Genomic DNA, 26,851 nt, shown 5'->3' with positions numbered 1-26,851 from the left:
ATTACAGAGTATTAAGTAGAGTTCCCTCTGCTACACAGTAGGTTCTTATCAGTTATGTCTTTTATATATAGTTCCCTGGTGACTCAGACTGTAAAGAATCCACCTGCAGTGCAGGAGACCTGGCTTAGATCCCTGGGTTGGGAAGATCCACTGAGGAGAGCATGGCAACCCACTCAGGTATTCTTGCCTGGAGAATTCCCATGGGCAGAGAAGCCTGGCAGGCTGCAGTTCATGGGGTTGCAAAGAATTGGATACGTATATAGTAGTTTATGTATGTCGATCTGAGTCTCTCAATTTGTCCCTTCCTCCCTCCCTCGCTGGTAACCATAAGTTCATTTTCTACATCTGTAACTCTGTTTCTCTTTGGTAGATAAGTTCATTTATACTGCTTTTTAAGATTTCGTGTATAAGTGATACCGTATGATATTTGTCTTTGTCTGTAGGCAGTTTTCTCTGGCAATTGGGATGTGCTCTTTTCTATCTAACCACAAGTGTTAACATAAAAACAACAGGAAATGGTTGGGGGACAAATTCCCCCTTGATCAGCCAGCAGGTAGTCAAGAGCTTTGCAGTGGTCAAGTGTCATGTGGGCCAGAGGGTCTAGTGAAGATTTTGTCATTCTAAGGTTAGAACTGGGTTCTCTACTTACCTAGGCCAGTCTCTGACTTTTTTAATTTCTTTTTTTATACTTAGGTTATTATAAATTCTTTCTCATGCTAGGCTCACCAGGGATCCTACAAGAGTGACAACTGCTTTTACCAGTCCAGCTCCCCTCCTGACTAGATGAATGGCCCCCTTTGATTCACAGGTTGTGCGAGTGTAATTAAAATCTGAATGTAACCTTGATCTGGGTGTGAACCACATATAGCCCAGTGTCCCCTGGTAGTTTTCTTGGAGACGGTTGATGGCCCAACATGGGTGGCCCTTGCTACAAGGTCCTCAAGGAACAAACATCCCTCAGGGGCACACACACGGTCTTTGAATTTTATTGAGTCTTGTTTAGGCTCATGGTGGTGCCCTTCCATCCAGGGTGCTTGCTCATGGCCAGGCCCCTCCATGTTTGATATGATCCTATCCCCAGAGCCCTTAAGCATGGTAATTATCTAGAGTCGGCCATGCCTGTAGGTGGAGGGCTCATAGTAAATGGTTGGTTGGACCCCTAGAAAACAGGGATTTGACTAACACATATGTCTTTGCAGCGGTGTGGTGGCAGTGGGGGCAACCTTGATGTCCCTGGGCAGAAACCTGGGCATGGTGGAATTAAACCATAGTTTGGTGATATTGTCAGCTAAAGTTCCCTGAAAGTCTGGTGAGCAATATTATTCCCCAACTGAGGCTGATGGTGACAGATCCAACAATCAGTAAAATTCCAGCCCTTTTGGATGTTTGAATGTTACTTTTAAAAATAAATGAATTTTCCCGAGAGTGATGCCGAGGAGGACCATAAGAAGAATCAATCGCATTTTAGTTGGGAAGCTATTACTTATCTTGCGGTTGTCTTCAGAAGGTTGGGTTCAGAAAGAGGCTCACATGAGTGTTCTGGCTGAGGGGAGTCTGACAGGACTGTAAGTAGTTCCGGGTCCAGAGCCTGTTAGACTCAGGGTGTTGTGTCCATAAGATAACTCCCTGTAAAAACTTCTCTGTGTTGACAACTGATCTAAGGAGACCTTGAGACCTCAAGTTTGCAACTTCTTTGAATATTACTGGTGCTAAGACACTTCAGTCATGTCCGACTGTGCCCCCATGGACTGGAGCCCACCATGCTCCCCTGTCCATGGGATTTTTTAGGTTTGAACACTGAAGTGGGTCGCCATTTCCTTCTCCAGGGAATCTTCCCAACCTGGGGATCGAACCAGCATCTCTTACACCTCCTGCTTTAGCAGACGGATTCTTTACCACTAGCGCATGTAGGGGAGAAGGCAATGGCAACCCACTCCAGTACTCTTGCCTGGAAAAGCCCATGGATGGAGGGGCCTGGAGGGCTTCAGTCCATGAGGTCGCTAGGAGTCGGACATGACTGAGCGACTTCACTTTCACTTTTCACTTTCATGCATTGGAGAAGGAAATGGCAACCCACTCCAGTGTTCTTGCCTGAAGAATCCCAGGGATGGGGGAGCCTGGTGGGCTGCCTTCTACGGGGTCACACAGAGTCGGACACGACTGAAGCGACTTAGCAGCAGCAGCAGCAGCGCATGTAGGTATCTTTCAATCTGATACATTTCAGAAGATTTAAGTCCTCAGGAATACAGGAACATATCTGCAGCCTTACCCACAATGGCCATTCAGCTCTATTCTGCATGCCTGACCCACTGTTACTTTATTTGATTTCTAAGCATTTTTTTTTCTTAATAATTAAAGCAGATGTACAATGTATGTTCAGTAGGCCACAAAAAGGCTGCTTTAATTATGTAATATATAAGCCAGCATGACTTTCCTATACCTAGAATGTATGTGTGTTTGTAAGCATATATCTAATTTTCCCCATATCTTTATATATTTAAAATGTAGACTTTTTTTTAACAATGTCCATGAATGTAGGTTTCTAATTAGAGATGTGTAATTTGGATATATGTCACTCTCCTTTTAATTTTTAACAGGTGGCTAAACCCCTTGTTTAAAATTGGTCACAAACGGAAATTAGAACCAGATGACATGTACTCGGTGCTTCCAGAAGATCGATCCCAGCACCTCGGAGAAGAGCTGCAAGGGTGAGCACAGACATCAGGGAGAAGGGGAGAAAGAGTGAGAATTTCCACGTGGGGCTAAAGGTTTGAGGGAGGCTTTGCCTTCCTCTGGGTTCTTCTGAGACTCCTCTCCTGACATTGCACGCTCAGCCACTCAGTTGACCCTGGGCTTAGCCCACTTTGGAGGCCCGCATTCCCTGTGCATCTGTGGGCATGGAGGGAGCCCACAGCCACGGCCCTGGAGGCCGAGCTCTATCCCCGTAGGTGGGGTCCCTGGAGGAGGGAGTCTGCCCACCTGAGCTGCTTGTGACCTGTGAATCCAGCAAATCTTGGCAGGAACTTGTTTCCAGAATCTGGAACTTTTGCCTCAAGGCCTGTTTCTCTGGTGCTTCAGAGTCTGCACTGCTTATCTTTTAGGAGCCCTGTGAGCAGTTAGCCAGCATCTATGGGGCAGCCATAGAGTGCCTTGTAGTGAAGGCTTATCTTCCCCTCTGTCCCTCTCCCATTTTCCCTTTGGTGGACACGCTGTTCTTTACTGTGCTTTGTTTTGTATCACAGGTACTGGGATCAAGAACTGAAGAGAGCCCAGAAGGATGCACAGGAGCCTTCCTTAATGAAAGCAGTCATAAAGTGTTACTGGAAATCCTATTTAATTTGGGGAATGTTTACATTTCTGGAGGTAAAAGATTTTCATACTGTGCACTGCTTTTTGGTGTATGTGTCTCTGTACTGAGGTGGAAGGGACCAGTGGGGAGAGCCAGTGGTCTAAGGTCTGAGGATAAACACTCATGGAAACATGATAGAGCTCAGAGGTTGTATTCATCTTTAGAATGGCGAGAACTGGACTCCAGGGGTTACTGTTCTTTTAACTGGTTAAAGAGTGTTGTGGAAGGATGGCCTTGAAATAAAAGACATTTTATATTATGGTAGAAAGTTCCTGGTGTTCAGTATAAAGGCTGACTGATCTTTGACCAAAAGAAGATTCCAACAGCCTCAGGCAATATGTGCCCTGTGATTTAGAGGAAGGTAATTTGGACCTGAGCCCAGAATAAAGTACCTTTTATGGCGCTTTGTTATAGTTTAACAAGGTAAAAATTATTACCTTGACCAGGTCACATCTGATAAATGCTTTTCTAAGAAGATACCATCGCCTTTCCTCTTCCAGGGGAACACAACCCAGGCCCTGCATCTGGACCATAGCTGCCCAGAACTCCTAAGAGCACACCTTTCCCCAGGCTGCCCCCTTCCCCGTTGGCTGGCAGTGTGAGCAAAGGCCCTGTGGGGAGGAGCTCCAGCTTCACCGTGAATTCTGTGCACCCTCCACGCTGCTTTCTTTCCCTGGTTGTGGGAGCAGATTCCTGGTTGAAGGGGGATCCTGGTATCCTGGCATTGGCAGAGGGTATAGGAGGGAATGTGCAGGGCAAACCAGAGGCAGAAAGCTGTGAGGTCAGTGACCCCTGTGACCCTGAAGATCCTGGGTCAAGATCCCCCAGAGGACAATCCACCTGGGGACACAATGCCGTCAGCCGCCCTGTTCTGGCTGAGCCTGCTGGGGGTCTGCTGCAGAGCCCCCCTGGGGGGCTCATGCTCTCCGTGGTCCCTTAGCGCTGCCTTAGGGACACGGGCGGTGTGTGAGTGTGTGAGAGCAGGAGGGATGGAAGATGCAGGTGCTGTGAAAGGGATGGAGGAGGTGGAGAAGGTGTGAGCTGTCCTCAGTCCATTGTGTTGGGGGTGTGGTGGGTGGGCCAGGTGGTTTACAGGTGGGAGGCGTGGCTCTTGTTTAAAGGCTGCGCTGGACTGAAGGGCACTGTGGGCAGTGGGCAGCTGGGCAGGTGAAGTCCACCCCACACAACTGGAGAGACCAGAGTATCCGTCAGCTCCCAGGTGACTGGATGGCCCTGGGGGATGGAGTTCTCACTGATTTCAGAAGAGGATTGGCCATTGTGCCAGAGGGTGGGACAGGTATGTGGGGCAGGGTGCCACCTTTGAGAGGGCACTGACCACCTAGCTACTGCAGTGCCCTGTGAAGGACAGGAGTGGGAGAGGGAGCAGGAGCCCGTCAGGCTGCCCCAGCCCTTCTTTGTCCCGTGTGCAGCTGTCCCAGTCATGGAATTTCCGCATAGTCACAGTAAGTCTGTTTGAAATACACAGGTGGCAAGCTGGTGTGGCCTGTTTGTGCAGGATTTCCTGACCTCACACAGCAGAGCTCTCATGAATTCTTATCAGGAAACCCTGGGGCCTCAGTGTCTGCCTGTGGCTCATGCCAGGTGCCTGGTTGGATGAGTGGCCTCAGGGTTTAATGCTGGATCATATCCTGGAGCAGGTTTCTTTCTGCTGTCGCTGGTTCTCTAGTTTCTCTTTGGTACAAGATGCAAAAGAGTCTTAAAGTCAGGTGGGTTCAAAGCAGAGCCCATGTGGCTGGGTTTGAACTGAGCTACTGGTTTTTCTTGCTGTTCTGGGCTGTTAGCCCCTTGAGTGGGGTCACTAAGCCTTGGATGGATCCCATTCTAATATGAGTTCTGGGTCTTGGCTGTGGCAGCTCATGGGAGAAACAGACATAGAGAGAGAGGCCACAGGATCTGGGGTTCTTCCTGAGATGGAATCCTCCCCACTGTGGTGCTGGGAGTGTTGATTTCAAAGTCGTCCAGCCCCATTAATACTTCCTGCTGGGGTCCAGGAAGGCCAGGCCTGGGGCTGCATAACATGCAACTGGTAGAGCCCTGGGCCCTTTCAGGAGGTTGGTCTCTGGGTGGTCATGGCGGAGAAGTGGGGAGTAGAGGATGTAAATGTAGGGGCTCATTTGTGTGGCAGTACTGCTAGTACTAGTAGCAGTGCTAGTTAGTTAAATAATTGATTTTATGAAGCAACTTCCCGTGTTGTGATCAATCTGTACTGCTTGTTACTCTTTATATTTTAGATGGTGGAAGATCTAAACTCAGCCCAGGATTTTCTAAAACACAAACATGTTTCCTTTTTGATCTCCAGCCCTCTTTTAAACCCTCAGGTGCACAGAATGCCCCGTGGATCATCCATGATCCCAAGAAGTGCGGTCTTTCCACCCACAGCACGAGCAGAGCCTCCCAGGTACTCCTGGCAGCCCCAGTGGGAGAAAGCAGGGTGATGCCAGTCCAGAGTGAGGCTTTTAGGGTTTTAGGATTTTGAGATATGAAAACCTCTGTCCTATGAGAAGGGCTTCCTTCGTGGCTCAGCTGGTAAGGAATCTGCCTGAAATGAGGGAGACCTGGGTTTGATCCCGGGGTTGGGAACATCCCCTGGACAAGGGAAAGGCTACCCACTCCAGTTTTCTGGCCTGAAGAATTCCATGGGCTGTCCTTTGAGAACTGAGGAGTATCTATTCCTCTCAGAGAAACAAGTACCAGGCTAAGGAGCACTTGATGGTCACCCCTAATAAGAACAGAACAGCCGGAGCGCTCCCAGCACCCCTGGCCCCTGTGTGCATCTCCACGGGCACTGTGGGTGGAGAGGACAGGTCCCCACCTGCCCAGGGCCCTCAGGGTGGAGAGGAGGAGCCTGAAGCCTCTGCCTGGGCCTGAGTCACAGAGACCACCTCCCCAGGTCATCAGTGCTTCTCTCTGAGAGGTGAGGTCTCCATTGCTGCTGTGTAAGTGGGGTGACCTCAGAGAGCCAGAGTGCGTTCACCCAGTCCCTTCCCCTGAGAGGGGAGGTGTTGCCGGGAGTTGTGTCCTTTTCCCAGGACTCTTAGAAGTGGCCCAGCCTTGTCTGGTCACTTGGCCTTTGTTTGAAGCCACTTTTGCTGATGGTCTCTGGTCCAGGTGGAGGCTGTGGGAAGCATGTGTGTGTATAAATGTTCACTTTGGAGCTCAGCTGATGGACAGGAAGTAAACAGAATCCTCTGAATCCCACAGTGGGCTTTGTGCCTCGACTCACGGCTGGTTCCCCAAGAGCTGAGTGGTCTTTGCATTTATTTCCCAATCCTTTCTTCCATGTGTCCCTCACTTTGCTCAACCCAGGAGTCTGGGGAGTGTCTGTTGGTGGCAAAGACACTGTGGGCTGACAGCAACCACTGAGGACCACACAGCAAGGGAGAGAAGGAGGGGGCCTTGAGCCAAGCAGAAGGGGACCTGCCAAGCAGACCTGCTGTGTGCGCCCTGCTGGTTCCTAAGAGCATAACATTAGCCATTAGCCATTCAGTTCAGTTCAGTTCAGTCGCTCAGTCATGTCCAATTCTTTGCGACCCCATGAATCGCAGCATGCCAGGCCTCCCCGTCCATCACCAACTCCCAGAATTTTAGGTGTTAGTAATATCCACAGTGATGACCTTGAGTTATAAATTAGGGTTTTATATCCACCTTCTTTTCTTTTTCTAAACATATGTAAATTTTTAATGTAAAATTAAAAGAATTTTTTAAAATTGAAGTATGATTGGCTTATAATGTTATATTAGTTTCTGGTATACATCATTAGTGATTTAACATTTTATACAGTACATGATAAGTGTAGTTACCAACTGTCACCATGCAAGATTATTCCAATATTATTGAATATATTTCCTATGTTATATAATTCCATGATTTACTTATTTTTAAAAGTTTATATATTTATTTTTTGTCCCCAGTCCCCTTTTACTTATTTTATAATTTGGAGTTTGTACCTCTTAAGTTCCCTCACCTATTTCACTTGTTTCCTCCACCCCCTTCAATCCATTTTCTTTATGTAGTCAGGGAAGTAGGAGACTCTTTTTGAAAGATTGCATTCATAATGTTTAAAAATTGCAGCAATCTGGGTAGAAGTGAAACTTTATAGTCTAGAAAATTTGGTTTTACACATGACTTTTCTCAAGAGTTCTTGTTCCACTGCGGTCTCCTGTGAGGAACAATGAGTTTTCCAAGCCTTTGTGAATCCAGCCTCTGCCATTAAGAATAAATCTCTTACCAGGACTTCTAATAATAAAAGTGATGAAAAACCCTTGTTTTTATGGTGGTTTCAGAGCACTCTGAGCTGTTGTAACTCATTTAGTTGTCCCAGGAGTCCTCTGAGGGAGGCAAGGCAGGTATTTTCACAGATAAAGACCTGGGGGCCGAAGAGGGCACACGGTGGGCTTGGGGTCCTGTGACTGGCAGGTGGCCCACCTGGTCTCTGAGGCACTGTGCTCTGACTGCTAGACCCATGTTCTCTGTGTTCTGTCCTCTCCTCCCACAGCCTCCACTGAGGCTCAGAGCCAAGAGGAGCTGCTTTTCTAGAAACAGCTCTGGCCCCTCTGTCACCTGATTTCTATAGTGTTTTTTTTTTTCCTTTTTAATTTCCTGTAGATTTTTAAGAACATTTCAAAAATACAAAAATAGAATAGAATGAAAGGGTAACACAATGTGTCACTCCAGAATAGGGCATTCTGGCAGAAAAATTGTTGTGAGTTGGTTGTGTTTTTCAGAAATAGACACAGGAGAAACTCTGAAGACAGAGTAGAAGTTATTCTTCTGAGGGACATTTACACAGATAAAGGAAATCTCCATTTGTAAAGGTGTCTCCCTCTCTGTACCAGAAAAAGAAGGATGGCTCTAAATCACAGCAGAATCCTGTTGAAGGACAGTCTTCAAGAAGGATGAAATCTGCATAACAAACCCAACCCTGCTGTAGTTTAAGCTGCTTCTGCTAACCTCTCATTGGCGCTCCATCACCTTTTCTTTTGTCTTTAGGGGGAGATGGCATTTAAGGTGGTGGCTTGGGCTATCTCAGGGAGTTACTCAGTTCTTCTTGATATTTCACATGTATATCAGAAATATACATGTTAATAAACTTCTGTTTGATTTTCTCTTGATATTCTGTCATTTATTACAGGGGTCCTCAGCTAAGAACTCAGAAGGGTAAAGGGAAATAAGCCCCTATGTCACCCTAAGTCAGCATCAATAATTGCCATAATGAGCAGTCTTGATTCATCTGAAACTCACCCTCACTTCCCAAGATTCTTTTAAAGAAGTTCCAAGACATCAAATCATTTTTATCCATAAATATTTTAGTATGTATCTTTAAAAGATGTGGAATCTCCCCCCTCTAAACATATTTAGCATAAACATTATTTTTATAGACTTCCTTTGTGTCTCAGACAGTAAAGCATCTGCCTACAATGTGTGAGGCCCAGATTCAATCCCTGGGTTGGGAAGATTTCCTGGAGAAGAAAATAGCAACTCACTCTGGTATTCTTGCCTGGAAAATCCCATGGTTGGAGGAAGATGGTAGGCTACAGTCCATGGGGTCGCAAAGAGTTGGACATGACTGAGCACCTTCACTTTCACTTTATTGTTTTATGCATAAATATTAACTTTAATACCATTAGTATCTAGCCAGTGCTCACAGTTGTCTTTTTTCCCCTCTTCTGTTAGAAGCAGTATTAAATAAGGTACACTTGGCTGACACAGGTTATTCAGATTGCCTTTCTGTTCCCCTCCACCCCAAGCCTCTAGGTTGTTTGACCTGTAGAGATTCCCACAGTCTGGATTTGGCTGATCGCATCTCCCCCTGTCTCAATTAACTTGTTCCCCTGGCACCTTAGGTAGATGTTTAGGTCTAGAAGTTTGATACAGCTCATTTGGATTTTCTTCACCCCTTTCGTCTTTGTAGGAGGTAGGGTTGTATATCCCCCTTATAAGGTACATAACATCTTGTGTGTGTGTGTGTGTGTGTGTGTGTGTGATGTTGGAGCTATTCATGATCCTTGCTCAAGGTCCATTAATTTATTAAGGGTTGCAAAGTGGGGATGCTCTAAGCTCTTTAGTTAAAGGTGAACTATAGTGTTTATAGGGAGAGTAGGGGAAAATAATTTTTTCCGTTTTTAAAACCTGTTTTCAAAATGGGGAATTGGTTCTCCTCTAGTGAGGAGAGGGGCTAGTGAGTTTTCATGGTTGGTTGTTTGGTTTGGTTTTGTGAATGTCAGTTTGAGCTCATGGATTTAAGCATTTCTGATCTGCTTCAGTCCATTTTATTTGTTATGCTTATATCAATCTTGGGCCATCTTTGGGCAGTGGGAGTATATTCAGGTTGGGTCCTAAGTCTTTTGCACACACTCTAGAAGTCTTGGCTATTTTTTTTTTTTTAATGTCTTTTTTTGCTTGTTTTGGTTTTTTTGTTTTTGGTGTGACAGGATGTTTCTAGTTCATTTTGTACAGCATTTGCTCAGCCCTGGAATCATCCATTTCTCCAAGCAGCCCTGTCTTCTTTTAGTGTGAAATGGTATTTAAAGACTATAATCTGGATGTTAGAGGGGATATTGCTCTTGCTTATTGTTTCTTGGCTTTTTTTCATTAGACCAAGTTAGAATACATTTTTAGGTAAACAAATATGTTTATATGGGTGTTTCCAATCCAAATCAGATACAGGACACTAGTTTTTTACTTCATCTTATTTTGCTTACATCTGTATCTCTTTTCTCCCATCATCTATTCTCTTTGTCCCATGTCTAAGCCCAATTCTCAATGATATCAACATAATTATTTATTTGTTTTACCTTATAATGTGACTTCTGAAAACATAAAATTTATGTTTTTGCAGTTATTCTGTCTTCACATGGGTGTATCATGCAGAGAATGTGTTTTCAAATTGTTTTGTTTAAAAACACTTTTGATAGTTCTTTTTTGTATGGCTCTTTGAACCAACAGGATGGGTAGATATATAGGTAGTTTTATTTAAATTTACTCTGAAATTTTAGGAATTGCTTTTCAAAAAATTAGTTCTTTTATAATTATAATTCTGTATAATGCTTTCATGATTCCAAAATCAAGACAAGGCTACTTTTAAAGAAGGCTGATATCCTTGTTAGCTCTATTCTAATTCTCCTTGTCCTTTTAGAGATAACTTTCCAGGCTAATTTTGACTCATCTGTTTATTAATGTTTTTTAAATATGGTTTTATCTGAAATTTTAGTTTTCCTACCATGCAGAATGAAAATTTTCAATTTCAATGCTGTAATCTCTGGACTTGGGTTTATAAAGATTTTTCTGGAAGCATGAAATGTGTCATGGGACTCTGGTTAACACTCTTTGTGATCATTGTAACTCCTTCATAGCAGGTCTGTAGCCATTCCAGGCTCAGATGCAAAGACAATGCAAGAGTGGAGGTTAGCAGATGCTTACATGGGGTTAGTTTCTGCATCCGGACTCTTCCAGGGAGAGGAATCTTCAGGCTCCACCCTAATCAGTTGAACCTAAACCAGTTTCTGGAGGCTGGACCTCGGGCATCAGAGTGCCCTTATCCCCACCCAGGTGATTCTAAGGTGCAGTCAGGTTGAAGACCACTGTGTAAAAGAGGAGTGAAGGTTAGGATATCTAGAATGCTGGTGGGTATGATTTCACAGATTAACTGCTTTTTCTCCTCATCTTTGGATTTTTCTCAACTCTAGAACTCCCCCAGTTCTTTTTTTTTTTTTTTTTTACTTTACAATATTGTATTGATTTTGCCATACATCAACATGTATCTGCCACGGGTGTACACGTGTTCCCCATCCTGAACCCTCCTCCCACCTGCCTTACCATACCATCCATCTGGGTCATCCCAGTGCAGCAGCCCCAAGCTTCCTGTATCCTGCATCGAACCTGGACTGGCGATTCGTTTCTTATATGATATTATACATGTTTTAATACCATTCTCCCAAATCATCCCCCCATCCCTCTCCCACAGAGTCCAAAAGACTGTTCTATACCTCTGTGTCTCTTTTGCTGTCTCACATACAGGGTTGTCATTACCATCTTTCTAAATTCTGTATATATGCATTAATATACTGTATTGGTGTTTTTCTTTCTGGCTTACTTCACTCTGTATAATAGGCTCCAGTTTTATCCACCTCATTAGAACTCCCCCAGTTCTAAAGATTAACTGCCTATTCAATTTTTCCCTACAAGCTCACTCTTTTCTGCTTATATGTTTCACTCAAGTGTTTTTCTTTGTTAGCTTGCTTCTATTTTTGTGTGTTTATTTCCATGAATGAGATGTGAGGAAATTGGTGAGAAATGTTTTAAGTACCTTAACTTGGAGGAGGAATTCTATCCACTGCAGAAGTTCTAGTTTCTAACTGAACCCTGCAAGAAGTTATCCTAAGAAGCAAAAGGTGGGACCCAATATCAGGTGCTTTCAGGAGGCTGAATACCAAGGACTCTATCAAGAAATGGCTACCACCAGTTTCCCTCGCAGTCCGGTGGTTAAGACTCCATGTACCCAATGCAGATATGAGGGTTTTTGATCCCTGGACTGGGAACTAAGATTCTGCATGCCACAGGGTGTGGCCAAAATAAAAAGTCTGCCTCAGAGACTCAGACTGTCAGATAATCCTGAATAATGGATGTTGCGGTATTAAATTCAGCTCTTTTAAAGATCCTTTATGATTTCAGAGCTGTGAAGAATTCTTGTGAAAGAATAAGAACTATATTCTCAATTGGTTTGTGGAAAGAATATACATGTGGTATAGATTGATGTCAGAGAGGAAAGGTTTAACGGACAGTGTTTGACCTTGTTCCTGCTTATCAAGAAAGTTTTAATTCGGTTAGCTTCATGATTGATAATGAATATTTTCTCAGTTGTTTTATTTCTTATTAGTTGATGGTGAGAATCGGGAATGTACAATGAGAGAATTCCTTGGTGGTGTCTGCCCACACCAGTGTACACGTGGTGGGGGCAGCTCCCAGGAATGGCTGCCACCAGTGTCTGTGTCCCCAGGGTGAGCCACAGCCACTCCTTGCCTCTCTGAGAGACTCTCCAAGGCAAACAGAGTCTTCTGAAATTCAGTCTACCCTTGGGATTCACACCACCATTTCATTTGGAGTTAATATTTGGACTAGAGCATTGAGCATATGCAGGAGTTAATCTTCTGGTAGCTGGACAAACTTTTGCCTGGTTTGCCTCAGACAGTTTTACCAAATGTCAGAAATGGAAACACTCAAAGATTACAAATGCTGCTGCCAGCTGTCTGGCTCTCCATCTCTAACCTTTCTTTGTGTGTGGAGGGGATGGATTTACTCAGTCTACCTTTCATGGCCTCAGTCACGTCTGCCCTGTGTGTTCTGGAAGCTTTGAAGAATCATATTTAATATGTATACGTACTTGGGGTTTTGTTTTCATAATTTTGTGCTATTCATTATTTTGCATTCTATTTTTTCTTTTTGAGAGAAATTACTGGAAAATTGTTTTTTACTTGCTGCTATTTTTCATATGGAGCATAATATCAATTTTCTGTTTTCCATAGTTGCAACTTATGCCAGAATGGAAATTCCTTGTATGTTATACTTTTCATCACTTCTCTGAATTGCCATGACAGCTCCTTGCTGGAGGCAAAGTTGTGTGTGTGTGCTCAGTCACTCAGTTGTGTCTGACTCTTTGTGACCCCAGGGAATGTAACCCGCCAGGCTTCTCTGTCCATAGGGTTATCCTGGCAAGAATCCTGGAGTGGGTTGCCATTTCCTCCTCCAGAGGATCTTCTCAACTCAGGTATTCAACCTGCATTTCCTGTGACTCCTGTATTGAGATGGATCCCTTACCATTGAGCCACTGGAGAAAGTCCCAAAATAATAAATGACTCTCCCCCCAAATTGCATCAGTAACAGTTCATGTTTGAAGTCCTTTGTTATCTTTTTGAAAGATAATAAATTTTCTATCCCAATTAAATAATAATCATTATCAAGAATAAAAAGAATTCATAGATGAATGGAAGATATAAGCCATGAAGTGGCATTATACCTTAATGAGGCTATTTCTCTAACTGTTCTTTGGTTTTGTTTTGTTAATATTGATTTATTTGGCTGTGCTGGGTCTTAGTTTCTGCATGTGGGATCTACTTCCCTCACCAGGGATCGAACCAAGTTTCCCTACATTGGGAGTGTGGAGTCTTAGCCAAAGGACCACCAAGGAAGTCCCTCAACTGGGTTATTAAATATTGTTTCTCAGTGAAAAACTCCAGATGTGCTTAGGCAGTAATGACCTGCCTTTATCTACACTCCTGTTTGCTGGATTTATTGAATTTATCCATATTATCTTAGGTGAGTGCTATTACTCTTATTTCTCCTGTAATTACAAGGATGTTGGGCTCAAATGGAGAGCTGAGTAACAGGCAACAGTGTTTCCCAAATAGAATCATAAGTTTCAGGAAAGTTTTGGATGGCAGATATTACTGCTGGGCTTCTGGTGGTTTGTGGCTCCAGCACTGGACTGCCCTTGGCAGCACCTGGGCTGGGACTGCCCGTGTGTACAGTTTGATGTTCTTGCTTCTCTGTGTGAGCCTCCACATTTCCATCGCAGGAAACTGTAAACAGTGTGTTTGACAATCCACTGTGTGAAGGACTCTTCCAAGAGCTCTCTGTGCCTCTTGGGATGGATGACAGGACATTGTGGAAATGTATCAGTTATATTTTACTCAGGTCTGATCATCTTACTTACACTTCTTCAACTAAATAGTGTTTCCTTTATCCTCTATCGTGGATGAAAATCTCCATGAGTTTATGGAGGGAGAGGCAGTTGGTGCAGCCTGTTAACGTGTGTGTGTGCATGTGTCCATTTGTGTAGAACAAGACAGGAATGTTAAGGTTTAATGAGACCCCCATGTGAGGGATGGGGACATCTTTTGATAAATATCCTGATCAAGCACTGGTTGGCTGAGCAGAAAATACTTGGTTTTTTATTTTATTTATTTATTTTTTTTTGGTGTTTGGTGTAATGGATTCTCCTTCCCTCCTCTTGTGTGTGGGTTCCTTAGCTTCAGACAGACAGAAGAGAGCTATTAAAGCATACTGGTCAGGTAAGCAAAGCTTACCCTGTCTGTGTTAGTAAGGCGGGATTGCCAAAAAAGGAAAAGCCTTGTTCCTGAAAGACTTCCAAACTTTTGACATTTTGTCTTTTGAGAAGTCTGTGGAGGAAATGATATTGCAGCCCAAGGCGTTTAGTTTTGGTAACTTGGATTGTTGAGTGATTTTCCTTGAAGGTGAAGAAGGGGACCTAAGAAGAAGGGGGCCTTCAAGGGGTGACTAGAGAGAGGAAGTAGGTTGTGAGGTGGAGTGGCTGTTTGGCAGGGTGGGTAGGTGTTGCCGTTCCTTTGCCTTTTTCTTTGGGAAAGAAACTTACTTTCCCTAAGTCTTACTCAGGGTGGAAGCCTCAGTGCACTCTGAGTCAATCGGTGTAGGCCTTGGGAAAGAGAGGATTGGTAACATTTCTTCCAAACCACCAACTTCAGTGGATGGTGGATCAAGAACTATGGAGACATGATTTTTTAGCTTGGCCTCCACCATGTTTAATTTTTTACTCCAAGGAACATTCCAACTTCTAGAGGGTAGAGGCATAGTGAGGCAGTGCTCTCGGGAGCTGAGAGCCTGCAGAGCTGCCAAACCTGGTTTCTTTGTGGTACTCCAGCCAAAGCCGGTTTCCATTCCCTGGATCTACATGTGGAGTTTGGGGTAGAAAAGGGTGGATGTGTTTGTGCCAGTGTCTCGCTTCATAAGGATTCATGAAGAAGGTGATGAAAGCGTGTCTCCCATATGTGAACCACATTGACTTTCTATTGGGCTGGGACATTGAGAGTATGGGGGACAGGGGCAGGCTGCCAGCAGGCTTGTTCCTGTGGAAGCAGATTTCTTCCTCTTCTTCTGCCACCTTTTTCTTTATTCATCTTAAGGCTCAGTTGGTATTGAGCCTGTTCGTGATATTTGTTGAGCATCCATGGGGTGCTAAGCACAATGTACTAAGGCTTTACTATGTTTGAATGGAAAATTTTGCCTTAAGGTTAAACTGTTGCCTGCTTGTCTTATAGGAGATAATAAATCTGCATACTTTTCTTTTAAATTAGTCACGAATGTAGCATTTTGTCAAAATGTATTTTAAATATGCTAATGATAAAAGTAAATCTTATGTAAAGAAAAACTGACATTTCTAATTAAGACTTTTTTCTTTTCTTTTAGGAAGGCACCAGAGTAGTTCAACCCATATTTTTGGGGAAAATGATTAGCTATGTTGAAAAGTACCATCTTTCCGATTCTGCCACTTTGCACGAAGCCTACGGCTACGCGGCAGGGCTGAGCGCCTGCGTGCTCGTGTGGGCCGTTCTGCACCACTTGTGCTTCTACCACATGCAGCGTGTGGGGATGAGGGTGAGAGTAGCCGTGTGCCATATGATCTACCGCAAGGTGAGTGTCACTCGGTACCACGGTGTGTACCTCTCTTGAGGGATCAGGAACATTTGGGGAAAATTCTCTGTAAATTACGAATTTTGTAACTGGGATCGTTTACAACTTCCTAGAGAAGCTTGCTTTTGCATCAAGCCAAGTTTGTTGTTGTTGAAGCAAGCTTTACCAATACATAATGAAAAGTTTTCTTTTGAGATCAAGTGTGGGCTGTCCTTAACAACTTTTAACCATAGGCTGTCACATAATAACCACTAAATTTGTACTGTAAAATATTACATTAATATTCAAGAATTAAAAGTATCAAGTTGATTTTCAGTATCTTCATGCCCAAATCCCATAGTGCTGTTTATGGAAATTTTTTGTGGTCGTTCATTAATACCTTCAGTTACATCAAATTTGTATTTAAAAGTGAACTTCAGAGATTGGATCTATAAAACTATATCTAAGAGCAGAGAATGTATTTGATAAAGGTAATGATTCTAATTTTAAAAGATCCATCTAATTATATTCAATATAATTATGTTTGCTAGGGGAAAATATAAAGATAATTCATGCTAAATATAGACTCACTCCTTATATTTTATAGATAATTTTTGTTAATGGTATGAAAGAAAATAGGATATTTGAGATGAAACTTGAAATTTTACATTGTTTTATTAATTCTAGGGAGAATTTGTTGCTCTTCATTTAAATTATTTTAATACAATATTTCCTTTTATTTTTAGTATGCATTGTAGCAGTTTTAATAAGAACTGATTTAATGTGTTTAGTGATTTTGTATTGAGGAATGCCATGAAATTATTCCATAGTTTAGCCTTGTCTAAACTAGTGTAAAAAGAGTAAGGCTTTCAGGTATCTTTACAAAGGTATTGCCACAGGTATATCAGTGTCAAGAGCTGAAGGGCTCTGTATAAACTTGATCCTGGATATGTCTTTGCCTTAGACTGTTTAAAAAAAAATCCTTATTTGACTGTATTGTATCCTTGAAATTTTCAAAAGAGTAGATCTTAAATGTTCTCACCACACATGTGAAATAGGATAACTATATTACGTAGTGGATACTTTAAGTGGTTTTACTACAGTAATCATTTTCCAGTGTGTATTTATACCAAAGTATCATGTTGTAACCTTAAATGTATGCATTTTTTATTAATAAATAAAGTCCTCATTGAAAGATAAAACCAAGCAGCTTAAATTGAAAATATTGCTTCTTTTACCTGGTTGCTGCTTATCTAGAGCTTCTGCTTCTTCAGAATACTTTTTTCAGCAGTAAGTGAGATGTCTTCTCCTCATCTTTCCTTGAGCAGAGTCTTGTACTTTTCAGAACTGTGTGAAACTGGGGACCTGGCATCTCACTGTCTTGTCTGACAACAGCATCTGAGCTGCTTTCCTTCTGGGTGATGTGGAAATTGCAACTGTGCCCACATACTGCAGTCAGAGGTCTTCACTGTCATTTATCATCATCTTTGGTATTCTGTTTCATCTTTAACCATTTAGGAGATGGATACTCAGATTTCCCCACAAATTGGCTAAATGTTTGTCTTTATAGATCATACTTAACTCTCATAATAGTTGTGAAATTTTACCCAAACCGTGTTGTGAAACCTTAACTTAGGTGTGAGGTGATGGTTTAGTCAAAGCTCACTCTTGGCTGCACAGGTGAGCCATTGTCTACCTGTGTTTCTTCCTCTTCCCACCACACTTTGGAATCTTGCCTTTGGGAAATGTGATCTGACCTGGCACATTGGCTTAAGTGAATGTAAATATTCTCCCAAGAAGCTCATTTACTGCCTTAATTTTACCTAAATGTTGGCCCTATATGAAGTCAGGAATTATGGGGATTATAACATAGACATAACTTGAAATTCCAGAAACCTGGAAAAGACAAATTTCCTCATGCACAGCCTTGCATCTAGAGTCCTGCTGGGGTGCAGAAACAAGACACTTCTTTTCAGGTTACAGGTGGGCTGATTCTTTAGGGCACAGCTGGTGCTGCCGAGCAGCTCTGAAAGGCCCCTCTGAACTTCTGTGGTTCATGCTCAGGCCCCACCTCCTGATCCCTGGTCCTGGGGAGGAATCAGATTGGGCATCAGAAATGGAGCGGCTGCTAAGCCTGTAGCCATAGTTTGTTCTGACCATGGATTCCAGGCTGGGGCAGATCTCCAGCAGGTCTCTAAGGCTGCACATATTCCACTCCTAAAATGACCCATTCAGCATTTCGTGCTCTTAGCAGCTAAATTTTGAATGATTGTGAAGGAGGTATCGTATATGAAAATGACTTGCCATTTATTAATACATTTCCACAGCTTTGGTAAAATTACCTTTGGCTTTTGATCATTATTTTTGTTGTTGTGGTGGTGGTGGTAAAATACACCCAGTGTAAAGTTGACCATTTTCACTCCATTTAAGTACAGCATTTAGTGACATTAGGTACACTCACATTGTTGTGTAGCCATCACCATTATTCATCTCTGGAAGTTTTTCTTTTTCCCAAACTGAACCTCTGCATCCATTAAACACTAACTCCCCAACCCCTCTCCCCACACCCAGCACCATTCTACTTCTTATCTCTGTGAATTTGAGTACTTCAGTACTTCATGTAAGTGGAATCATACAGTGTTTGTCATTTTGTGTGAGGCTTATGCTCTGTAGCATGAGGTCTTCAAGGTTCATCCATGTTGTTGCAGGTGTCAGAATTTAATTCCTTTTTAAGGCTCAATAATCTTCCACTGTAGGCCTATGCAACATGCTGTGTGTTTGCTCATCTGTCAGTTGTTTCCACCTTTTAGCTATTGTGAACATTGCTGCTGTGAATATGAGTGTACAAATTGTCTGTTCAAGGTTGTGTTTTTAGTTTTCTTGAGTGTATCCTTGGTAGTGTAATTGCTGTATTGTATGCTAATGTCATGTTTAATTTTTGAGGAACTTCCATATTCTCTTCCATTGTGGTTATATCATTTTACCTTCTCACTTGATCATTGTTTTCTTCTTTAACTTGAGGAGTAAAGAAAAAGTTTCTTATAAAGTATGACATTTTATTTGGATCAGTGGCTCTAGTTGGTGGTCTGTTGAAGCAGCTCCTGGTGTCTTTTCAGCTTCTTCAGATCTCTTGGGCATTTATCTTACTAAATAAAGGGATTGAGCAACACGGGTTGTGTATTTTGTAAAATCAGAAGACTGGCATCAAGACCACAGTTTCCTCACAGGAACAGTGTTTTGAACATCATACTTGCTCGTTTCAGAATGAGGAAACTAAGCCCAAAGTGTTTAAATATTGTCACCCACAGGATGAATGATTGAATCCAATCTCGGAATTTCTTTCCTAAGGCAACCTCTCCAGTCTCATCTAATTTGGCTGAAAATTACTTAGTTGTCTCCTAAGTCTAAACCTACACCCTTTAACCTTCAGACAGGTCCAAGTTCACTGAAACAGGGGGTGGGTTTTGCTTCTACCTCCTCTTCCTCCCTTTGCTGTCCTTGTAGTTGGGGCTGCCACCACACTGAGGAGTTAGAGGCTAAACAAAGGTCCCTAGAGCCCTGCTGTCAGCACATCCTGCTCCTGCTGAGACCACTCAGGACCCCAGAACACATGCTCCATTGTGTTATGTTCTAAGATGACTTGGTATCACCTTAGGAATCCGGATCTCTGTCTCCCTCTCTCATTTCAGGCCCTTCGCCTGAGTAGCCCAGCCATGGGGAAGACCACCACAGGCCAGATAGTCAACCTGCTGTCCAACGATGTGAACAAGTTTGACCAGGTAAGCCGCCCCTGAGGGATCGTCTTCCATGTCCTGTTCTTCTCACTGGGTTCAGCTTATTGGGATGCCAGGTGCCAGCGTTTGGTGTCAGCCAGGATTCCATTGAGGATGTAAGACAAATGTTCTATTTATCCAACTTTCACTTCTCTGTGTGCAAATTCGATGTAATTATATCTATTGTTTCATAAGTGAGAGTTTTGTTTTTCTAATAATAAATGGCAGCAGTGTTCTTGCCCAGCTTGGTTAGTGTCCTAAGGGGTCCTCCTGGAGTGGCCCTTCTTGGCACGTGGTGTAGGTGTTGTTGAACTGTCTTCCTCCTCCTCTAGATGATGGCCTGGTGGTCAGGGATTGTTCTTTCCCCTGCGCCCTGTTCAGTGCCTGCTGCATAGGGAGCCTTCAAGTGGGTGGTCCCCAGACACAACCTCCTCTCTGATGTCCCCACACACTCTTTTCCACTGACCTTAAGCATAGATCACATGACCCAGAACATCGTAGCTGTTGGTCAGATCTGTATTGTAGTAGACACTTCTCTTTCAAGTATTCATTCATCAAACATGAACTAAGGTCCCTAATCACATTCAGGGGTGAATAAAGCTTAGTTTCTGCCCTATAGAAGCCACAGTCTATCAGGGAGGTAAATACACAAGTAATTACTGGAGAGAGCAGTAGGTACCATAATACAGGCTTTCCTGGGACGCTGGGGAGCCCAGGGGAGATGGGGGCTAAACTCTGGGATGGAGAGCATTTGGGGAAGCCCTGAGCTCATCTGTGTTGTGGTCAAAATCCACATATTCCTTCATTGCTGCTGGTCTGATTCTCCTGGCACATCCCTGAAGTCAGCCCTGTGCTGCCCTGGAACAGCATCATCTGGGGTGGACACTTGGATTTCTGCTTTAGCAGGTTTAAAACCCAGTGAGGAGATCATTTCTATTTAGGTTCCTGTCTGTTTCTTCAGAGCATATTGTTTCTACACTCTGTCCTTATTGGTTTTTATACAATCCCAAAGAGAGGCTATGCTAAAGAATATTCAAATTACCGCACAACTGCACTCATCTCACATGCTAGTAAAGTAATGCTCAAAATTCTCCAAGCCAGGTTTCAGCAATACATGAACAGTGAACTTCCCGATATTCAAGCTGGTTTTAGGAAAGGCAGAGGAACCAGAGATCAAATTGCCAACATCCACTGGATCATTGAAAAAGCAACAGAGTTCCAGAAAAACATTTATTTCTGATTTATTGACTATGCCAAAGCCTTTGACTGTGTGGATCACAATAAACTGTGGAAAATTCTTCAAGAGATGGGAATACCAGAACAGACCTGCCTTTTGAGAAACCTGTATGCAGGTCAGGAAGCAACAGTTGGAACTGGACATGGAACAACAGACTGGTTCCCAATAGGAAAAGGAGTACGTCAAGGCTGTATATTGTCACCCTGCTTATTTAACTTATATGCAGAGTACATCATGAAAAATGCTGGGCTGGCAGAAGCACAGTCTGGAATCAAGATTGCCAGGAGAAGTATCAATAACCTCAGATATGCAGATGATACCACCCTTATGGCAGAAAGTGAAGAAGAACTAAAGAGCTTCCTGATGAAAATGAAAGAGGAGAGTGAAAAAGTTGGCTTAAAACTCAACATTCAGAAAACTAAGATCATTGTATCCAGTCCTGTCACTTCATGGCAAATAGATGGAGAAACAGCGGCTGATTTTATTCTTTTGGGCTCCAGAATCACTGCAGATGGTGACTGCAGCCATGAAATTAAAAAATGCTTACTCCTTTGAAGGAAAGTTATGACCAACCTAGACAGTATATTCAAAAGCAGAGACATTACTTTGCCAACAAAGGTCCATCTAGTCCAGGCTATGGTTTTTCCAGTGGTCATGTATGACTGTGAGAGTTGGACTATAAAGAAAGCTGAGTGTCAAAAAATTGATGTTTTTGAACTGTGGTGTTGGAGAAGACTCTTGAGAGTCCCTTGTGCAGCAAGGAGATCCAACCAGTCCATCCTCAAGGAGATCAGTCCTGGGTATTCATTGGAAGGACTGATGCTAAAGTTGAACCCCCCATACTTTGGCCACCTGATGTGAAGAGCTGATTTCATATGAAAAGACCCTGATGCTGGGAAAGTTTGAAGGTGGGAGGAGAAGGGGACGACAGAGGATGAGATGGTTGGATAGCATCACGGACTCATGAGTTTGCGTAAACTGTGGGAGTTAGTAATTTACAGGGAGGCCTGGTGTGCTGCCATTCATGGGGTCACAAAGAGTCGGACACGACTGAGTGACTGAAATGAACTGAACTGAAGAAAGCTTTGTCTTTCTCTTTTAAGGTAACGATGTTCTTGCACTGTCTGTGGGTGGGGCCACTGCAGGCTGTCGCAGTGACAGCCCTGCTCTGGATGGAAATAGGAATGTCGTGTCTTGCTGGGATGGCGGTTCTCATTATGCTTCTGCTTTTGCAAAGCTGCTTCAGGAAATTGTTTTCATCACTCCGGTAAGAGAAACACTTCTTTTAAAAATTGATAATACATAACTGGAACATCCACCATCTGCTTGATGCTTTTGTTCAAAAACAAGACAAATGCCTTCTCTAGTCTCTTCTTTGTGTGAGTTGTAGACCCTACAGGCTTAGCCAGTGGAGGCTCCATCCTTAAACTGAAAGCTGATCCTGAAACAGGAACAGGGAAGGTATTCACTGGGTCCTCTTGGCACCATATCTGAATAAGTAGAGTGTCATTCAGCAGAATTTGCCCATGTCCAAGTTATTTAAACATTGTTAAATAGTAATAATCTTGTAGGTCCATTAAGTTATAAGCACCCCAAGGGCCAGGCTAATCTTCATTGTGTCTATATGAAGCCCCACATTCACAGCAGCACATGTGATAGATAAGTGGCTGGTGATGAAAAGCCTTCTGCTGCTGAGTTAGACTGAAGCAGGTTCCACCAGGTTAGAGGTGGGTGGTTGTCAGGTGATGGAGATGTTGTGCTATTTGAAGGTCACTGAGTTCTTGTGTTTGTTGTGTGGGTATAGTTCTGTGCTTGGTGTCTTTCTTTATTTGGAATTTCCTTTCCTTTCTTTGGTGGAGAGATAGATACTCCCTATCCTTTGAGGCCCTGTTTCAGTGCTACCAGGTCTCTGAAGCTCTTCTTGTTCTCCTTTCCTGGTGGAATTAACAGCCCCATCTTTTCTGCTGCCCAAAACTTCTCTCCTATTTTATTATAGCACAGAATCTGTCTTCCTGGGTGTCTTTCTGCCTCCCTACCTGACTGTGACCTCTTTGAGCAAATGGTTTGTATCTGATTCATTTCAGGTCTCTTTTAGCCAATGCTGCACATTCTCCAAGTTACTTCCTGAAATGGACTGAATGGTGGACTTCCTAGTTGAAGCCTTTTTCTCCATTTGTACTTTGAGTAGGACCTGCCTGTGTTCTAAGTGCAAAAGGGCTGTAGAGAATAAGTTTATTCCTAGCCCCACCCCTGTGTCCACTCCTGCTGCTGCTGCTGCTGCTGCTTCTGCTGAGGAAAGTTGGGCTGTGGTCACTAAGGCTCATCTCACTTCTGTCCCCTTAGGAATAATACTGCTGCTCTCACAGATGACAGGATCAGAACCATGAGTGAGGTCATAACTGGCATCGAAACAATAAAAACGAATGCTTGGGAAAAGTCATTTATAGACCTTATTACAAGACTGAGAAGGTAAGTTTATATATATATAGATGACATTCCATGTTTTCATGCTTTATTTCCTATTCTACTGGATGCTTTAGATGTCTTACCAAAGAAGTATTTAAGTTCACCAATACTTACTATTCACTGCATCATCCACATGTTACAGGAAAGTTAAGGAGAATGGTGGAGACATCATTTAATCTGCTCTTCCATTTACCATATTCTCAAAGGAAAAAATACATATGCTTCTTAGTTGTATAAAAATGAAATTCTAAGTAGTTCTCAGTACCTCAAATCTCAATAAGCAATGTCTTTAAGATAGTATTTGAAACAATGACTTTCAAATTAAGACTGTAATTTGGGTTGATAGCCCAGAAATGGGTAGATTATACAGACTGGTGTACCTATATTGAGCCAAACTATATGAATCATTATTCTTTTTTTTAATTAATTTATTTTTTATTGAAGGATAATTGCCTTACAGAATTTCGCTGTTTTCTGTCAAACCTCAACATGAATCAGCCATAGGTATACAAATATCCTTTCCCTTTTGAACCTCCCTCCCATCTCTCTTTATTCTTTGTTGTCGTGTTTAGTCAGTTGTATCCAACTCTTTGTGACCCCGTGGGCTGTAGCTCACCAGGCTCCTCTGTCCATGGAATTTCCTGGGCAAGAATACTGGAGGGGTTGCCATTTCCTTCTCCAGATGATATTCCTGACCCAGGGATTGAACCCGTGTTTCTGCATTGCAGGTGGATTCTTTATCACTAACAAATTCATGAATCACTATTATTCATTTCAAAAGGATCTATGAAAACACTGTTCCTTTTGTTTTGCTTCATGTTTGTAGACTATTTTTCCATCTTTTATTTAAATATCATATGAACATTTCTCTGACCCCACCTTGTCACCTCTGACTTTGCACCTTTCTGGGGACTGCCCCCCTGCCCCACTGCTGGAAATACACTCCCATGATCCTTCTTCTCTGGCCTCCTCCAAGCCTGACTGACTCCAACTCATCTTTTCAGGGTCCACATGTGTGTGACTTGCCCTCACTTACATGCCTCTGCTCTGAGCTCCCATGGGAGATGTGCTGACCGTCCCTGTCTATTGTCTCCCAATTTTGTGTTGCCAGTTCTCTTCCCCCACAGGTTCATGAGCCCCTGGAGGGGACAGGCTGTGTCTTTCTGTGAGGAGCCCAGCATAGGACTTGTGATTATGAATGTTTGTTCAGTGAATGTTCAAACCCAGTCTGATTGACCAAGAATGTTTGAAAGTGTGACTTTAATCCTCCCCTTACTTGAAAGAGTGAAGTGATGATGAAATCTGTGGTCCTGGTGTCGGGGCAGACCCCTGGGTGTGCACTATGCTAACGTCTCCATGATGTGAGGGATAGTTTATTTTAATCTGTGTCTACTTCCTAGAAAAGGGCCACTCACATGGGGCACTGAATTCATGTCTTGTATGTTGATGCTTCTTTTAAATCCTATATCCTACTTTCTTTTCTAGGAAGGAAATTTCCAAGATTCTGAGAAGTTCCTACCTTAGGGGCATGAATATGGCGACATTTTTCGCTGTGAGCAAAATCATGATTTTTGTCACCTTCATCACCAATGAGCTCCTTGACAACCTGATCACAGCCAGCCAAGTGTTTGTGGTGGTGATGCTGTTCGAGGCTCTGCGGTTCTCGAGTACCCTCTACTTCCCCATGGCCATCGAGAAGGTGTCAGAGGCCTTTGTCAGCATCCAAAGAATCAAGGTTTAGTGAAAAATAACTTTTTAAAGTTATAGTCGGATTTTACCTAAAATACTTCCTTTTATGTAGTGTCACTGTGTGCCAGTTAGGTGAGATTCAAGTCTTTCAGTTCCAAGCTGGCAGTCTTTCTAAAGTGTACATATTTCCCTCTTTTCTTAGGTAAAGTGTGTTAAAAGTATCATAAGATCCATCAGTGGGAAAGACTAGAGATTTATTCAAGAAAATTAGAGATACCAAGGGAACATTTCATGCAAAGATGGACTCAATAAAGAACAGAAATGGTATGGACCTAATAGAAGCAGAAGATATTAAGAAGAGATGGCAAGAATGCACAGAAGAACTGTACAAAAAAGATATTCATGACCCAGATAATCACGATGGGGTGATCACTCACCTAGAGCCAGACATCCTGGAATGCGAAATCAACTGGGCCTTAGGAAGCATCAGTATGAACAAAGCTAGTGGAGGTGATGGAATTCCAGTTGAGCTATTTCAAATCCTAAAAGATAATGCTGTGAAAGTGCTGAACTCAATATGCCAGCAAATTTGGAAAACTCAGCAGTGGCCAGAGGCCTGGAGAAGCTCAGGTTTCATTCCAATCCCAAAGAAAGACAATGCCAGAGAATGCTCAAACTACTGAACAATTGCACTCATCTCACATGCTAGTAAAGTAATGCTCAAAATTCTCCAAGCCAGGCTTCAGTAATAACGTGAACCGTGAACTTCCAGATGTTCATGCTGGTTTTAGAAAAGGCAGAGGAACCAGCGATCAAATTGCCAACGTCCTCTGGATCATCAAAAAAGCAAGAGAGTTCCAGAAAAACATCTATTTCTGCTTTACTGACTATGCCAAAGCCTTTGACTCTGTGGATCACAATAAATTGTGGAAAATTCTGAAAGAGATGGGAATACCAGACCACCTGACCTACCTCTTTAGAAATCTGTATGCAGATTAGGGAAGCAACAGTTAGAACTAAACATGGAACAACAGACTGGTTCCAAATAGGAAAAGGAGTACATCAAGGCTGTATATTGTCACCCTGCTTATTTAACTTACATGCAGAGTACATCATGAGAAATGCTGGGCTGGATGAAGCACAAGCTGGAATCAAGATTGCTGGGAGAAATATCAATAACCTCCGATATGCAGATAACACACTTATGACAGAAAGTGAAGAAGAACAAAAGAACCTCTTGATGAAACTGAAAGAGGAGAGTGAGAAAGTTGACTTAAAGCTCAACATTCAGAAAGCTAAGATCATGGCAAATAGATAGGGAAACACTGGAAACAGTAGCAGACTTTATTTTTTGACTGGGGGCGAGCTCCAAAATCACTGCAGATGGTGACTGCAGTCATGAAATTAAAAAATGCTTACTCCTTGAAAGGAAAGTTATGACCAACCTAGCAAAATGTTAGAAAGCAGAGACATTACTTTGCCAACAGAGGTCCATCTAGTCAAAGCTATGGTTATTCCAGTAGTCATGTATGCATGTGAGAGTTGGACTATAAAGAAAGTTGAACACTGAAGAATAGATTCATTTGAACTGTGGTGTTGGAGAAGACTCTTACGAGTCCCTTATACAGCAAGGAGATCCAACCAGTCTATCCTAATGGAGATCAGTCCTGGGTGTTCATTGGAAGGACTGATGTTGAAGCTGAAACTCCAATACTTTGGCCACCTGATTCAAAGAGATGACTCATTTGAAAAGACCCTGATGCTGGGAAAGATTGAAGGTGGGAGGAGAAAGGAATGACAGAGGACAAGATGGTTGGATGGCATCACTGACTCAATGGACATGAGTTTAGCTAAACTCTGGGAGTTGTTGATGGACAGGGAGACCTGGTATGT

General features: G+C 42.9%; 1 protein-coding gene across 4 annotated transcripts in view; it reads left to right on the top strand.

Annotated features, from left to right (window-relative positions):
* LOC109566912 (ATP-binding cassette sub-family C member 4-like) overlaps positions 1 to 26,851 on the top strand; it is a 727,713-nt gene that overhangs the window by 7,940 nt on the left and 692,922 nt on the right. For all 4 annotated transcript variants that reach the window (XM_070799902.1, XM_070799904.1, XM_070799905.1 and 1 more), the window contains exons 2-8: positions 2,598 to 2,708; positions 3,243 to 3,363; positions 15,590 to 15,814; positions 19,483 to 19,572; positions 21,907 to 22,070; positions 23,147 to 23,272; positions 24,755 to 25,004. In XM_070799902.1, the coding sequence (XP_070656003.1) occupies positions 2,598 to 2,708; positions 3,243 to 3,363; positions 15,590 to 15,814; positions 19,483 to 19,572; positions 21,907 to 22,070; positions 23,147 to 23,272; positions 24,755 to 25,004 (1,087 nt within the window). The remainder of the gene's footprint in view (positions 1 to 2,597; positions 2,709 to 3,242; positions 3,364 to 15,589; positions 15,815 to 19,482; positions 19,573 to 21,906; positions 22,071 to 23,146; positions 23,273 to 24,754; positions 25,005 to 26,851) is intronic.

Source organism: Bos indicus, chromosome 12 (assembly GCF_029378745.1).
Source record: "Bos indicus isolate NIAB-ARS_2022 breed Sahiwal x Tharparkar chromosome 12, NIAB-ARS_B.indTharparkar_mat_pri_1.0, whole genome shotgun sequence".
NCBI lineage: Eukaryota > Metazoa > Chordata > Mammalia > Artiodactyla > Bovidae > Bos > Bos indicus.
This window is presented reverse-complemented; position numbering and strand designations above follow the sequence as displayed.